This window comes from Brassica oleracea, chromosome C1 (assembly GCF_000695525.1).
Source record: "Brassica oleracea var. oleracea cultivar TO1000 chromosome C1, BOL, whole genome shotgun sequence".
Lineage (NCBI taxonomy): Eukaryota > Viridiplantae > Streptophyta > Magnoliopsida > Brassicales > Brassicaceae > Brassica > Brassica oleracea.
In genome coordinates, this window is record NC_027748.1 from 38,053,260 (window position 1) to 38,070,373 (window position 17,114).

At 36.8% G+C, this 17,114-nt stretch overlaps 3 protein-coding genes and 1 long non-coding RNA gene across 4 annotated transcripts; 1 reads left to right on the forward strand and 3 right to left on the reverse strand.

Moving 5' to 3' along the window:
- Positions 1–2,231: 2,231 nt before the first annotated feature.
- On the reverse strand, positions 2,232–4,348 carry LOC106317753 (peptide-N4-(N-acetyl-beta-glucosaminyl)asparagine amidase A-like). The gene has a single exon (XM_013755525.1). It carries the CDS (start codon positions 4,243–4,245, stop codon positions 2,491–2,493), a length of 1,755 nt encoding a protein of 584 aa, XP_013610979.1. The 5' UTR covers positions 4,246–4,348; the 3' UTR covers positions 2,232–2,490.
- A 1,013-nt stretch (positions 4,349–5,361) lies between these two features.
- On the reverse strand, positions 5,362–6,346 carry LOC106344878. The gene is made up of 2 exons (XR_001270202.1): positions 6,216–6,346; positions 5,362–5,903 (listed from the first exon to the last, which is right to left on the reverse strand). It is a non-coding gene; the product is annotated as an uncharacterized LOC106344878 (long non-coding RNA).
- A 3,928-nt stretch (positions 6,347–10,274) lies between these two features.
- Positions 10,275–10,985, forward strand: LOC106339339 (E3 ubiquitin-protein ligase CIP8-like). Its single transcript, XM_013778132.1, has one exon. It carries the CDS (start codon positions 10,275–10,277, stop codon positions 10,983–10,985), a length of 711 nt encoding a protein of 236 aa, XP_013633586.1.
- Positions 10,986–12,692: 1,707 nt separating this feature from the next.
- LOC106345098 (protein trichome birefringence-like 41) lies at positions 12,693–14,891 on the reverse strand. The gene is made up of 5 exons (XM_013784359.1): positions 14,597–14,891; positions 13,698–13,869; positions 13,406–13,581; positions 13,169–13,327; positions 12,693–13,093 (listed from the first exon to the last, which is right to left on the reverse strand). Exons 1-5 carry the CDS (start codon positions 14,854–14,856, stop codon positions 12,799–12,801), a joined length of 1,062 nt encoding a protein of 353 aa, XP_013639813.1. The 5' UTR covers positions 14,857–14,891; the 3' UTR covers positions 12,693–12,798.
- Between the last annotated feature and the right edge of the window lie 2,223 nt (positions 14,892–17,114).

The window sequence follows — 17,114 nt, forward strand, 5'->3', positions numbered from 1 at the left end:
GTATGACATTTGTAATTAGTCATATGATTGCCTAATACACTTTACAATGATATTTCTAATTTGAACAATCAAACTTCATTTAACTAACATATAACCAGCGTATCTTATAATAAGTCACTTAACTAATTATAAATTAATATGCTACAATTATATTTCATAAGCTAAATAATGTGTTAGCAAGGCAAATATTAAATTAGTTGTACACAGCCTAAGGTAAAACACGTTTTGGTGATACTAAGTCATTTAGACGTCTAACCTTTCTTATTGCAAGCAAAAATTAATTTTAGCTGAGCTTTGCCTATTTTATCCAGTTAACTACATTTTCAAATATTTGTATATCCTTTTGTTGAAACTAGTATTATGCCTAAAAACACTTAAAAATTTTAGCCGGCTATACCATCTTAGTATAACGTTTGAAATTATCCATATGTTTTTCTAATACAATTTACAAATGATATTTGTATTTTGAATGTTAAACTTCTTTTAACTAGCTTGTAACCAGCATATTTTATATTGCCTCATTTACCTAACTTTTTATTGATATGTACTATTATATTTTATACACGGTTATATATTAGAATATATGTGTAAATAATATGTTAGCAATGAAAATATATAATTAGTCGTCCACCTTTTGTTATTGGCCCTTAATATCGTTTATATGCAAGCTTTTAACCCATACATATGTCTTTCATTATCAATTCCTGATGTGTACTTGCGTAACCACCGAAAATTTCTGCTACCACAAAAAGCTACACTGCCAAAGAAGTTGCATGAATTAAATCTAGCAAAAACTAGCAGCGATAATCATTGATCTAGGTTCTTACCTTTGGATAAAATTATTGGTTATAATAGGAAGAAAAGCTCAAATCTGATGCCTATGACACCCTTATTCACGATGAACAAACGAGGAATCTGGGCGGAAAAATAAACTTACAATAATAACAAAAAGATCATAATCCTTAATGTTTATTGTGGCCACTGTTAATAAAAGGAAAATGACAAAGCTTCTCCTAGAATTTAACACAATAACGTGCATTGCCGTGCCATCTTGGTCGTTAAGGATTCCATGCGATTGCTGAAAAAATCTTGTCGGATAAAAACACGACGGAGGAGTAGATATGGAAAAAAGAACTGAGGAAAAGATATCAAAAAGTTCTTTTACAAAAAAAAAGAGATATCAAAAAGTTCAGCCGATTATTTACATGGGTTTTCTCTCTCTTTCTCTCTCCAAAAAAATATAAACAAAATTTTAACTAAATCTATAAAATATCTTTCAAATCCTACTGCTGCACACCTAGAAACCTACTTTCCTAATGGTCAAAACGAAAGTAGTTTACAAAAAGATAGAAAAGTCATTTAGCATCACTCTGAAATACTCTGCAGCCTAAAGTTGTATTGTTTTAGGTATACACCTAATTTTCATGTCTTTCATTGGTTTTGAGCTAATTAACTCTAAATTTATTTATCTAAAATGCTATTAGTTAAATAGATGATAATAATGAAAACATAAATGCATTTCAATCAATTTATTAATATGTGTGAAAAATGTCTAAGAAACATTCTTTGTGAAACTGAGGGAATAACTTTTTATGTTGCTATTTCAATTGTCTTTACAACGTATAAATTAGGCCTTAATCCTTTCCATTTTGTTTTAAAATATTAATTTTATACCATTTCAAAAAGAAAATTTAAAATTATATTAAAAAGGTGTAGCACATTTTAATATATGGGTAAATGCTTACATAAATAATTTTTTTTTAAAAAATCCCAATATCATAAAATCAGGTACATGTGCTACCGGCCTATGATTATATGTAGGTTAGGCTAAAGAATCACAAGTCTAATATCGCCCAAAAGAAGTAAGGAGTGCTAAATTAGTTGAAAGGATGTTCATTTGAGTTATGAGATAATAGTTTTGTTTGGCTTTTCAAAACATAGAAAATCATATGGAAAAGTTTTAAACCATGGATATCTTCTTGTTTTCTTGAGTTCCAACCTTGTCCACATCATGTGGCCTGCCGCCTATGTGATTCGAACGAGCTCGATCGTCTCAAAATCTGAATAACTATAAACCGGTTGAATCTAATAACTATTCATGTGGACTATGTGATTCGAACGAGCTTGATCGTCTCAAAATCTAAATAACTATACACCGGTTGAATCTGATAACTATTCAAATTGATCGGTTTACTATCACAACCAGAGTGTTTCGCACTGACTTCTTCTACTTCAAATAAATAGGTTTATCAAATCATTTACCCTGTTCAACCGGTTCCATTGCTACTCATGTGTTTATTCCCAGAGAAGTCAGAACATGATAAGCCTTGCTGATGGGGAAGACAGTTAATTCAGAAATTCTGACCGAGACATAGTGTCTGAAAATAAGATAAGAAACATAAGGAAACTATTTTTTTAAAACTTATTTGTGATGTTTCCTTCCTTGAACTCATTCAAAGCAAGAACAAGGCCTCTGTCTCTTCTCATATGTCAAGTCAGATCCGATGTTTTCTTCTTGCAAATGGTTTCAACCTTATCATATTGAAAGGTGTAGTTGAAGCTACTAATGTTCCGGAAGTAACACTGGTCACTTCCAACATAGTTATACACTTGTTGCGTGCCCCCATATCCACTGACCACTAAGTTATTCTTCACCACCATAACCCCTTGCGCTTCTTGCTTATTCTCCAGCTTACTCTTGAACATTCTCATCAATCCATCATCGTCACTCCATGATCTCTCCTCGTTGAATCCCATCGTGACATTCGCAACCTCCTTCGACGTGTGATTCTGTCCCTCCAAATAGTCAGAGTATAGGTAAAAAGGAAAACTCTTGATGGATTTCGCCGTGTAGATTTCTCTGGACTCTCTCTCGGCGTGAACACGGTCATCAGCTTGGATCAACTGATCTATAATCTGCATATTCCCATCTTTACCTAAAACCATTTTGTTTACATAGGTGAACTCCTGACTAGCACTGGTTATAATGTCACCGTGAGAGGACTTCACCAACCCTGTCGAATGTACCGATCTTTTCGCCTTGGTTGTGAAGTTACCATTCAAACCCTTGAAGTCTGAAGCATAACTAACCTCAAGAGAGCTTCTCCTAACCTCCAACACCTTCCCTTCAACTACCTCCTTCTCCTTATCCAACCAAAGATGCAAATCCGCATCTATATACCAAACATTCAACGCATTAGTCACACTGAACCCCACCTTATGAGCCTCTCCATCCAACAAACTCCCCAAGAAAGGCGTCATCTCGATATCATAACTCGGCAAATCAAAAGAGCCAATAGCTGTGATGGGTCTCCATAGCAAAGGATTGATCCCTCCAGTGAAAACAACGGGGAAAGGCCAAACCGCACCGGCAACATCGCCGTCGAGAGTAACCACAACTTCTCTAAAAGGTCCGTTACCAGGAGAACTTAGATTGTTAGCGGTAACAAAGTCATTGTAAAGATTACCATACCAAAACTCGTCTTTCTCATGGAAAGAAACATAAACCTCGAGAACAGCTCTATACACATTCCTAGGGATCACTACTTCCTTGTAACTAGAATTAACGATCTCAAACCATAGTCCAGCGTTTAAGGGAAGGTTTCTTGAAACGGGGAGGATCATATCAGCTCGAGGAGAGCTGTAACCAGAAGAAGAAGGATAGTAATGGAAGATCACGTCCACGTGGTAGACGCCAGTGTAGGTTTTATCTATTAGGTTACCGAGGTAAACAGCGAGAGTCTGAGTTTGGTTCTTGACGAGGATAGAGTGATACCTAGTCACGTCTTTTTGGACAGACCAAACGATGCCGTTTGACCTAGGCTCAGCGGTGCAGCTGCGGAGAAGCTCGACGCCGTCGAGCCAAACGCCGAAGATGCGGTCGAACTGTCTTCCTTTGGAAGTGGATTTGAATTCGAGGACGATCTTGGAGAATTCAAGAGAGGGGCAGTGAGAGGGGAGAGTGTAGTTGGTGAGGACAGGAGGTTTTCCGTAGGTGTAGGCGAACTCGTGGTGGAGGATGTGGTGAGAGCACGGTGGCGGCGGAGAATCGGGGAGGACGGGAGGCTTTTTGACCTCGAGGTAGCGAGTAGGTGAGGTGGCGTTTTGGGATGGAGGAGAGATGAGGAGAGGGGAGAAATGTGGTGGTTTGAAACGCGATCTGGTGGTTTCGCGGTGATCGGCGACGGAGAGGGTGGGAAGAGAGTGGAGGGTGAAGAAGAAGATGAGTGGAGGAAGAGAGGCCATGATCGTATGACTGACCGACGTTTTTTTTTTTGTCTGTGTCTGGTAATGATGTAAAAGTTAAGGATCCAAGGAAACAGAAGATCTTCTAAGTTAATTATGTTTCTTGTAAGCTGGATAATGATTGTTTGTTGGGAACTTAAGAGACTAATCACTGACTAACATAATCTACTAAGTACTATTAAAGGACTCTATCGAGAAAGTTGCATTAAATAAATTTTTAAGTTCTGTATTATATTTTAATAAATGCAATGTATTGGCTAGTTTTAGTGTGCACCTTTATTTTCTTTCTGGATAAAATATTCAAAAAGACACTTTAGGCCATTCGTACTTAGATCATCAACATCAGCAAGGAACCATTTCTCAATTGGATACCTAATGGATTTAATATTAATATATACTATTAGTGCCATTAAATTTAAAACAAATAAAATATAAACTAATTGGGAAAGTGACACATGTCGCATATAATATCATGATTAATCCGGAGTTCTTAGTATGAAGTTCTTAGAGCAATTTTATTGGGGGTTTCTTGCTCCTAGGTTCTTAAAATACATGTATGTGTATGTATATATTATATATGCGTATGTAATTGCGGGGTTGGGTTTTCCGTAAAGCTTAGGGCATCTCCATCCCAACTCCATTTTTTCCTCTAAAATGGAGTAAAAGTGGATATGGAGTAAAGAATGCTCCAACCCAACTCCATATCTCACTATATAATGAAATTTACTCCATTTATGGAGTAGTTTATTTTTTGTTTGTTCATCACTTCATAATGGAGTGGGAAATGGAGTAGAGTTGGAGCAATTTTACTCCATTTTCACTTTTACTCCATTTTGAAGGAAAAAATGGAGTTTTACATTGGAGATGCTTTTAGAACCCCGCAATTACATACATATATGCATACACATATATGTATTTTAAGAATCTAGGAACAAAAAACCCCAATGAGGTTGCTCGCATCATTATCCCAAAACCCTTTAAAGGGTTTCTTAATTAATTTTTAATAGTTTTTAAAGCGTAAAAGTGAGTTAAGAGACTTAGAAAGAGATTTGAACATTTAAATGATTTATTGAAAGTCTCTTAGTTATGGATTCTTAAAAAAAAGAATTATAAACATGAACAAGAAACAGAGAGTTAATAAGATTTCCAGATCAACAATCATCGAGTATGTGTAACTGTGATCATGACAAGAATGCATGAAAGGCACAAGAAGCTTACGTGATGCTAAGTCCACAAGAAGCTTAAACATCGTTTCAGTAAAATGCTTGACAATAGAATCCTATCTAGTACATACCCTTCTCCAAGAGGATGTAAGCATAATGATAAGCACTGCCAGCAGATGGACAACAAGAAGCAAGCTCAGCATAGCAACAAGCGGAGAGAGCAGCTGCTACTCCAGCGATGAAGAACGATACAGCAAGAGCAGGTCCTGTGTGTTGTCTAGCTACTGTTCCCACTAGAATATACACTCCTGCAATTGTTGTTCCAACTGTCTGCTCCAAAGTACTCCTCTGTCTGCTCCACATCATCATCAACAGCAAAGTACTCATCTCTAAGCGCCAAGGCATCACCGTATTTGTTCTTGAGCTTGCCGTTGACATACTCCTCTGTCTGCTCCATTGCTATGTTCATATACCCATCAAGGCAAGCAAGAATGCCTGTGTAAGAAAAAGTAAAAGAGAACTCAATATTAAGCTTGACCAGAACCTAGAAAAAAACTGATCGGTGCAACAAGAGAAACAAGTCGAGAAGAACAAAACAAGTCTAGGACAAAGATATCTTTCTTTTACAAGGCCTTGAGCCTCGATCATAAAACCACAAAGCGAATATCTCAAAAGCAAGCTCAAAATCTATTAATCAACTCTAGCTTTACTGCAGTCACATTGGTAAAAGGAGATATTAGAATGAGAACGGGCAAGGAGAAGATACAATCAGCCAAATTGATTACTGTGATCTAACAATAGCCTGACCTTGACTGGTTTATAAACAAAAAAATGTCAAAACTTTGTCTAATTTCTCAGAGCTATATCAATTGATCACAACGGCTACGGTTTCATAACCCTCGAGGAGCTAAGCCAAGCTCTCTCTCGTCTCGGCCTCAACGCCACCGTCGAGTCCTACATCCAGCCTGGAAACGCCGGTCTCAACTTCGAAGACTTCTCCTCTCTCTACAAGACTTCAGATCAATTTCAAATTAACAAGATAAGACAGTTTCCAAAAAGATTTAAGATTTTGGTAATTCGAATAGATTCCTGGAAAGAAATCAATCAAGAAAAGATGTGAGTTTTTGAATTACCTCAGTCATGGTTGTGGATGGGGAAGATGAGTTCAAGAATCCAACTGAGAGAAGGAGAGAGAGAGATTAGAGAGACGGTAGAGATGGAGAAAAAGAGACAGAGGAAGTGACGTCTCTTGTAATACCAAATTAGGAGACGTCTCCTGTATTTTTACAATTTTTTTTTTTTAATCATAATTATGTTAAGAGACTTATCCAAGAGACTTGGATAATGATGTTCTTAAGACTTGGATAATGATGTTCTCAGCGGAAATTAAACAAGCTGTTTCTTAACTTCCGCTAAGAACCCCACTCTAAAAATTTAAAAATCTTGGGTTAAACATGGTCTAAGTTCCTTCCGTGTGTGTCAGAATAAAAAATAGTAGGTTCTTTTCATTTTGCATTTTTCTTTTCATTTTTAATTTTTTTTATTAATATAGATGGTGAGAAGTTTGGAAAGATATCTCCCACTGCACGTAGAACTTTCACCAAAATAACAACATTTTATTAAGAGATATCTTCATGTGAAATTTTTTTAAGTGAAAACACTTTCAGATGTTCTTTATAAGAAGCTAGTCACAAAAATACTAATAAGATATAAAAAATCATATGGATAATTTTATATCCGGTAAATCTATGTGTATATTTAGAAAGATTTACGTCTGAATACATCTTCTTGAACTGTTTTATAAAATCGATGCTTGATATTATTTTTTACACCAAGCTAAAAGTATTTTAAATATTTAAATATTTAGTTTAGATTCACTGACTCAAAAAATTTAATTCATAAAAACATAAATGAATAAATGAATCTTTAATCATCTATTCGTGTTTTCTAATTATGTGGTTATTTGTCCGGGACTTATAGTGGTAAGCAGTTAGCACCATCCGACGGCCCCATGAATCGCATCGAAGGTAGGAACTTTAATGGGCGATGTAAAAGGCCTAGTTACGACTGTAGTATTAAAGATAAGACTCTACTACACAATTGGGATGTGAATATTTAAAGTCGGCTTAATTGGAATGGATTTCAGTGAATCGGATTTGCATGTGAATCCAACTCCAATGCTCAGCCTCAAATTATAATGCATATATCTTTTATCATCTTTGCATATGTATATAGAAATATATCTTTTATTTATCCTCTTTAAAGCAAATTTTTTCTTATAATGTTCAAGAAATCGCTAGATAGTATATATACGTTATGTATGGACTTAGCAACTAGGCCAATTATTTTGGAACTTAGAGGCGTTACGAAATTATTTCATATATTATATTATAGATATTTATATTATATATTTTTACTTTTTGAGTATGATTATAAAATTATTTTTAGGAACTTAACTGATTTACATCAATTTATATCAATTTACACCAATTTAAATCGATTTGAACTATTTTAGAATAATTAAATCCGATTTAGGCAGTTTAAATCGAACTTATAAGAAATCGCTTGAACCATGATTTTTTTGATGCCTTGACGGGCTCATAGTTGCCATCTAGACAACATTATTACAACATGATTAATCTTTGTAAGAGGAAAAACACAAACTCCTATGATAAAAAGCTATTAATGAATTTGAGCAAGAGAAAAAAACACAAATTCTAAATGAAGTTACTATGTCTGTCTATACTATTCTTCTACGAGTTATTTATGAACAATTTTTTTATTAAGAATGAACCGATGAATTGGATTTATATTTTGTGATAAGATTGAATAATACAATAATGAACTTTCAATAAAAAATGTTTGTGATTTATACCAAAAGTAAGTGCTCATCTTTTATGATCTCAACTCTTCCTTCTTATAGACTATTGGGCTATGATTTATGTTTCCATATATGAGGAGATATGGTAGAGATACGATCCTGCATGTTCTTTTCTATGTAAACGATTTGGGCTACCGCATACTCACTCTTCTCGTATAAGAATGGTGCAACAATGCCAACAATACTACATGTTCTTGTCTATGTAGACGATTCTATTGTTGCAGGAAACGAATTGGGAGATGTTCAGAAATTTAAGGCTCAGCTGCACAAATGTTTCCACATGAAAGACGTAGGCAAGTTGAAATACTTCTTAGGCATTGAAGTCTGAGGAGGATCTTATGGGTTTTGTCTCTCTCAGCGCAAGTATGCGTTAGATATCATCGCCGAAGCAGGTTTACTTGGATCAAAACCCTCGGCAGTTCCCATCGAATTGAATCATAAACTCGGCTCAGCCACTGGTCATCTCTTTGCCAACCCCGAACAATATCGGCGTCTTGTGGGGAGGTTCATTTACCTGACTATCTCAAGACCGGATCTCAGTTATGCAGTCCATATCCTGTCCCAATTTATGCAGAAACCGTTAGTGGCTCATTGGGAAGTTGCACTCTGGCTTGTTCGTTATCTTAAAGGTTCACCAGTGCAAGGAACCATCCTTCGGTCAGACAGCGATCTCAACATCACAGCTTAGTGCGACTCAGATTGGGCAGCTTGTCCAAGAACACGTCGCTCACTGTCAGCATACATTGTCTACTTGGACTGTTCTCCAATTTCGTGGAAGACAAAGAAACAAGAAACAAAGAAGCCGAGTACAGAGCAATGGCGTATACTCTTCGTGAACTCAAATGGCTAAAAGCATTACTGAAGACACTCGGGTTCAATCATCCACGTCTGATCACTCTTCATTGCGACAGCCAGGCTGCAATTCATATAGCAGCAAACCCGGTCTTTCACTAACGAACGAAGCATATAGAGGTTGATTGTCATCAAGTAAGAGATGCAGTACAAGATGGTCTCATTGTCACGCCCCACATTTCAACAAAGGACCAGATCGCAGACCTCTTCACAAAGACTTTACCACGACCAACATTTGAATATTTGATGTCCAAGTTGGGTGTACGAAATTTCGTATCACCAACTTGAGGAGAGAGATATTGGGCTTAATTTATGTTTCTGTATATGAAGAGATATGGTAGAGATACGATAGGATCATAAATAGGAAAGAGTCTTGTATATATATGAACGTTGAACTAAAGGAATATACACAGGGATTTCACAATATTTCATAGACTTATAGTTTTGATACTTAGATGTACATGCCACATCTAACTCCTCAGATCATTAATAGATACTTTCCATGGAAACTGATTTTTTGTTGACTCGGTCTTATCTGATTTTTTGTTGTTTTAGAGCTCGCCACATCAAGTTCGAATTAAGAGGCCTTACAAATATGAGAAACAGCTGGTTTTTAATCAATTCGGCTGTGAATGTTCAAAATTTTCTTGATCCGGATGGGCTTTTCAGTGAGTCGAATTTGTGTGTGAAATCCAACTCCAGCAGAGATCAAATGATAGTGCGTGTCTCTCTTTTCAAATTTGCAGTTGTATCTTTCAGGGTACGAACATATTCTATAATTTTTTTTTTTTGCTAAAATACATATTCTATAGTTTTTGGAAGTGAAAAGAACGTAAATCTCTACAATGAAAAGCTATTAATGAATCTGGACCAAGAGAAAGAAAAAACAAATTCTAAATAAAGTTACTATATTGATCTAAATTATTCTTCTATTTCCTTTTTTTTATTCATATATTTCCTTTTTATGTAGTTTCCGTTTCGCCTCGGACATTCCTTTTCGCCTCGGGGCAAAGAGTTATTTTAGTTGTGTATAAATAGCATGATGACCTTATTACTGTTTACTGTTATGGTTCGGAAAACACAACTCAAATCATTAACCTAAAACCAACCCGATTTGACGAAAAGAAAGAGCCATGTCCGAAGCTCAAGAGTCAGACTGGTGCTACCACTGCGACAAACATGTCGCCGTTAGAACCTTAGAACACGTGGTCCTGTGTTGCGAATGCAACAAAGGTTTCATCAGGTCAATCCAGGCGATTCCGGAGCCTCCGCCACCACTTCCCCAAGATTCAATTAGATTTGAAGAGCTGCTGAACGAGCTTCGTCGGCAAAGGGAAATACACATACTGAGAATGATCGACAGGTTAGCTGGGTACGACGTCGCTTTTCTTCCAAATATACTGCAAGTAGATAACGGTGGTGGTAGAAGGAGAGGAGCACCACCAGCTGCCAAGTCAGCGGTTGAGGCGTTAGAGACTTTCGAGATTGGTTCTACTTGTGTGGAGGAAGGAGAGAGGATGAGTTTGGTTTGTGCTGTGTGTAAAGATGCCATGGTGACGGGTGAAATAGGGAAAAAGCTGCCATGTGGACATTGTTACCATGATAGTTGTATCTTGCCATGGTTAGAGACAAGAAACTCGTGTCCTGTTTGTAGATTCCAGCTTCGGACGGATGATGCTGAATATGAGAGGAAGAGAGCAAGAGAAGAACCACCTTTGACTGTTGTTGCTACTGCTTCTTCTTCTTCGATGATAGGGAGAGAAGAAAATAACGATCAACATGTTGTTGAGACGAGGAGGCGATCAACTAGGAAGAGAAAACCAAACAGAAGGTTCTTGGATTGAATTCAGCACTTAATCTGTTTACTCCTCTTTTCTTGCAAAGTTAATTTCTTTTTCAGAGGAATGACCTTTAAACCTCAAGCCAAGAAATCTATCAAAACATTTTTTTTTTTGACAAACTTAATAATATCTTTTCCAGGACAATGAGAATGACCTTCGTGACCATTGAATGTTCTGCAAGTTTAAGGTTTTGACTTATCTGACAATATTAGAGGATCTACAACTACAAGTTCTACTTTTTCACTCATTTTCACAGTCATGTCTTTTTCATTAGATGTTTTACTCCATAAATTGATGAGAATATATGGTTGGTTTTGATAGGACATGCAGATGGAAATCCAAGCGAGGCTCGTTTTAATCATCCCAGAGGAGTCAGTCACTGTGGATGATAAAAGGCAATCTTTACGTCGCTGACACTTTGAATCTTGCCATCCGAAAGATTGGTGATTCAGGGGTTACTACAATAGCTGGGGGAAAATTAAATGTTAGATGGATACAGAGATGGACCAAGCGAGGATGCAATGTGTTCTGTTTTCACGCCTTTGTTTCACTTCTCATTAGCCATATGCTATACAGCAGCTCAGCTCGGACTTGAGGTTTTCGCCAACCACATAGTCCCATCCCGTTTCAAAGCCAGCTCCAATCTAAGGCCACTAGATAGACTCAAAATGCCTGAAGACGAACAAGAACCACCTTTACTCCCAAGGCATCATACTGCACCAGTACCAGTCTCTGAGTCCCGACATGCCCACTACTTGCCTAAACCGAGTGAACATAAGACCGTGAAGTTGAGATCAAGTAGTGCAATGAAGGATCCATCGTCTAAGCACCACCGGTCATCATCAAAACTCCAGGAGTATGCACAGTTCTATGCCTCGGGAGAGATTCTCCAACCAAAGGTACATAAAGAGCGATCAAGATCAAGGCGTCGCCATAGAGATAAAACAACAGAGACAGAACCAAAGACAACAGCAGGAGAAGAGACGGTGAAGCCTGTAGATTATAGTAACAGTTCAAAGTTTGATCAGTTCAATATGAGGAGCGACAAGTACGTACGGACCTGAAACTCCATTTCGATTCTAGAAACACAAATCACATACTCATCAAAAGGCAGACCTCAATGAACATTGCTTTGGCAGAAATTACTTAGAGAAAACAAGGTTAATGTACTGTAATGAAGGATTGTTGATTTTGTTTCAACCTCTTATTTGCTTTTTTTTGTTGTTGTTACCTTAAGTATTAAAATGATTACAAATTCTAAAAAAGAAATAAAGTGCCCTACTCGGTTCGAACCGTGACCTCTTTATGTGCACTCAAATGCTCAAGCACTGAGGTAAGGACCGGTTTGATTTTACGAAAAAGCATTGTGAGATCTCCAAGGTTGTTTGCCTTCCAGATATAAGCTAATTTACGAATATGATTCTTGATCCATTTTAAAAACAACTTCTTGAAATCCCATTCAATTCCATTGTTATCTAATTAACGAAGAGATTGCTTGAGACTCAAGTAATTGGATATGTACTTTGTTGACAGAAAAAATCTCCTAACTAACTCAAGCTTAGTTGTCTTCCTCTAACCCTGCTCAGATTTGTCCAACCACTCAGATATTTTACATGAATTCACATTATCTGATTAACTTTCTTGGGACGCACACCATCCCCTTCCTCAAACTCACTACCACCTCTCTTTAATTTCACTCGTATGCACAAATTACGTTTAATGCTTTTAATAGCCGTACCTTCTTATTAAGATTCAAATGCAGAATCAAACATTAACAAATATGCTATGTTTTTTTTCTATGTTTAAAATGTTTTTACTAAGCCATATAGTTGTAAAGAATCTCATTCCAAGTATCTGGTACCCCAGAAAGACACCAGTGGCTGCAGTCATTGCCGGTTCGGCCTCCTAGACCGTATATCGAAGGGTGGCCATCTTTGCGAAGCAATGAAAGCATTGTAATGTCTAGCAGTGTCACCGGTTTCGATATTATCCCAAGTGCTCGCTTCAGAACTCCAACTTCAGCTGGCAATCCTCCTGGATAACTTGTCCCCAAAAGTGGTTCATTCTGTTTTGCGCAGCTCCTTGCCGTTGGTTCACCCCATAAAGCCCCTCTTTAAAAAAACAATGTTTAAAGTTCAAACAGATATTATAGGTATTGATCTTTCGTAAAATGTATAACAATTTACTTGTAATGAGATGGTGAAATTCCTTGGAAAAAGACTCTAGTTTTCTGAGTATCCACAACAGTATCGACCCATTTGCCCCAAGTCCCGAGTGCGATTTTGAATGCTTTCATACGGTTCATGTCCTTTGTAACGTTACTTCCTAGTTGGATATAATCCCATCTACAAAAAAAAATCGACTTTTGAACATTATCTTGTTAGCAAATTGAATGGTTTAGTTTAGAAGAACATTCAACGTACGGTTGTGAAGGACCTCTACGGCTCCACCAATGCCAAGTATTGAAAATCAATGTATCCATTTCTGACCAATTATGTCCGTCATTGATCGAATCAAGTTTCAACACTCTCCCAATCTTCTTCCTCACTATATCTACCAAATACACGTTCCTATCAAGCTTCAATTCCACTCCATACTCCTGAAAACATTAACCATTTCTGGTTTAGTTCGGTTTAACTCATCCCAGTTTTCCTGTTTAAGAAACATTTTACTTAACCTAAAACAAATTAATGCAGAATTGGTTTTTATTATTACCTGGAATGTGAAGGTTGTGATAGTGCCTTGTGTTGTTATGTTGTAAGGAGAATTGGGAACAGAAGAGTGAAGCATACATGTCAAAGATTGCCACTGATTTAGGCTAAGTGAATCACCAACAAACATTATCTTCTTCCCTTTGTTTTTCTCCAAAAACTCCACTCCATTGAACCTTACACAAATAAAAATAAATAGCGGTGCCGTGTTAAGGCAGTGACATGATATATTAACGGTAAAAAAAAAGCAGCAGGCCAAAGTCGTCCAGAGTTTGAGTTAGTGTCCCTGCGTGTGGGGGAATTTATGTCTGCCTATGAGCTTTGTGAGTTTGGTGGGTGTCCTAATCTCACTGGTGGCGCGTGTGATGCACGAAAAAATCACCAGTTGGCATATTATGGACAAAAGAGTTCGTTTACGTCTCATGCAGTTTAGAGATTCCAACACACATCAGTCCATTATGGCAAAACAAATATATAAATAGCGTTCTCTTTTACCATTTGCTGCTCATTCAAAAGTACTTTGCAAAAAGGTACATACTTTCTATTTTCTTGTAAATTATATGAATCAAATCAAGATTTCTTCGAACAATTGAACTATTATGTTTAAAGTAATTTTGAAACCGACAATTGCATAAACGTATACTTTTTCTCTTTCCTTCATTTCATTAATGTAACATAATTTCAACAGATAAAAACTGACGAACAGATTAAAAGAATATCTAGAATTTTAAAAGCAAGAACAAGAAATTTTCAGTTACAAAAAAAAAAAACAAGAAATTTTCTGGCTGCGCGTGTGATATATATATGCATAACGATATCTCTTGATTCAATATATCTAGAAACAACAAAACTAAAATCTAATAAATAAAATAAATAAAAGTAATATAGAGTAATTGATGATACCTTGCTAATTTGCAGCCCTGAGGTTGCCATCTGAAGGTAGGGTAATCGAGATCAGGCCGTCCGTTTCTCTTGCAAGCGAACTCGCGTCGTATGAAAGGACATGTGGAGGGATCGTAGAGTGGGTAGGAAGCGTCCTCCACCCATCGTCCCGTGAACATATCACACCCTTCAGCTTCGTGAAGCAGAGGAAGAAGAAGAAGAAGCAGCAGCGATAACACTAATGCAGAGCCATAAGAAATGGCTTTATCCGTAGAACCCATTTTAGCACAGAGGAGAGAATGAGAGAGAGAAAGATTCAAATACGCATCTTGGCTTTTATACACCCACGCATCTATATATATGTAATGTTGTATATAATTTTGTCATATTAAAAATAACTTGTTGTATATAATTTTGTCATATTAAAAATAACTTGTTGTATTTGTTTTTTAAGCTTGTTGGCGGCTTATAACTATAATTATTGTCTTTGGTAAGAAAAAAACTATAATTATTGTCATATTTGCTTTGGTAACAAACTTTGAAATCAAATCTCAACATTTCTTTTTGTGTATTTTTTTTGACAGCTTGTGTATTTGTTATTTAATGACGTGATTTGGTGATATTTTTTTTTTAGATTTTGATTTTAAAATTGTGATTGTTATAAATTAATTAGTGGATGTCCATAACCGGCCTATACAACTAGAGAGAGAGTTGGCCATGTCATGGAGAGAGAAAGAGGCGGCTTGGAGAAAAGGAAACCATCTTTCCTTTTCCTTGTAATTGTTATCTTTCCATTATTATATATTAGTAGTTTTCCTAATCTTAGTGGGTTTAGGTTTTGAATACTTTCCTTTTTACTTATCATGTAATCCCCTATATTAGGGAACACCTATTCATTAATGAAACATAGAAATATTCAGACCTAAAACCTTCGTTTTAATACACGTTATCAACACGATTGTCCTCTGTAATCTAAGCTAAAATCGCCAACCCCTTAAACCCTAACCTAGCCGGCGACTTTAACCTAATCCCGACGAACCCTAATTCGTCCCAGCTCGCGTTCCAACTCGTCAACATCCGATCAGCTCCAACCCTAAGGTGTTCCTGATCCTAGACGACCTCGGCTTCCCGTTCGCATCACAGCCAGCTCGCGTTCCCGATTAACCAGCTCGCAATCCTGATCAGCCGCTTGCAAACCCGATAGGAAGCAACTCGCGAACCCGATAGGAAGCAGACGCGTCTCGTCCCGTTCAGCTCGCATCCGACGACAGCTAGCTCGCGTCCGTCCGTGTGCAGCTCGAGGTTCATCCATTCTGTTTGGTGGTCCTGTTTCAACCCTACAAACAAAGGTATACCGTTTAATCTGAGAACATAATGATCAAACCCTAAAACCCTAATCCATTATTATGGAAATCCTTTGTTCTTGATAAAACCCTAAAAATTGGTATAACCTAAAACTGATCATCTCATAATCACTAGATTGAAATCAATTCCCTAGAACATGATTGATTGTTTTATTGATTGTTATGATCTGAATTAAGAAACCTTAAATCTGGAATCGAAACCCTAGAAACCCTAAAGCTTAAATCGGTTTTGTTTAATGTCCTTATCTGATCGATTGATCATTGAGGTTTCTAGATTGTTCTTGTTTAGATTGAATGATTGATGATCTGAGGTTGTAGGATTGATAGATTGATTGTATAATTTGAATCTCAAAATTAAATCCTAAAGGCCTTGAAACCTTGATCACATATTGCTAAAATCGAATTCTAGTATTGTTTAAATCAAAACCCTAGATTTCATAATTGAAACCAATTGATTAAGGTTGTTTGCATAACATATAAAACTGAATATGAATTGCATTCGTCTTGTTTTAATTATCAACCAGCATGACATATAGATCGTATAAACTTGAATAGTTTGCATCATAAAATTGTATGGCCGTGTGGCCTGATCTATTTGTCACATATATAATCTAATGATTGTTCGCACCATGGTCGATTAGAGTGTCTGAAACATGATTGTATAAGACTTGATTGTGGCCGAAAATTATTGATTGCCTTGCGGCCACATGATCACATTGTGAAACCCTAAATTACGAATGATAATGTGATTCAGATGTCGAAAATCTCAAACCTAGACTATGCTGCCCTTAATCTCTCCGGAGACAACTATTTGCAATGGGCACTTGACACAAAGATTAACTTGAGGTCAAAGGAACTCGGTGATGCTATCATCGAGGGCAAAAATGAGACTGATAAGAATCGGTACAGGGCTATAAGTATTATACGCCACCATCTCATTGAGGGTCTAAAAGATCAGTACCTCACCATGGAGAATCCACTAGACCTTTGGTCCGCTTTACAGCGACGATATGATCACCAGAAAACGGTGCTATTACCAATGGCTAAACATGAGTGGAAGAATCTCAGATTCATGGACTATAAGTCTGTGGATGAATACAATTCAGTATTGTTTAAGATAGTCTCAATGATGAGACTTTGTGGTGAGGAAGTAACCGAGAAAGAGTTGCTTGATA

Bases quoted from the DNA above. Each gene is read 5' to 3' on its own strand.
- LOC106317753 (XM_013755525.1), bottom strand. From the start codon at position 4,245: ATGGCCTCTCTTCCTCCACTCATCTTCTTCTTCACCCTCCACTCTCTT.
- LOC106339339 (XM_013778132.1), top strand. From the start codon at position 10,275: ATGTCCGAAGCTCAAGAGTCAGACTGGTGCTACCACTGCGACAAACAT.
- LOC106345098 (XM_013784359.1), bottom strand. From the start codon at position 14,856: ATGGGTTCTACGGATAAAGCCATTTCTTATGGCTCTGCATTAGTGTTA. The intron at 13,870-14,596 runs GTATCATCAATT...TATTTGTGTAAG, and splicing joins CAGGGCTGCAAATTAGCAAG to GTTCAATGGAGTGGAGTTTT. The intron at 13,582-13,697 runs GTAATAATAAAA...TAATGTTTTCAG, and splicing joins TCACAACCTTCACATTCCAG to GAGTATGGAGTGGAATTGAA.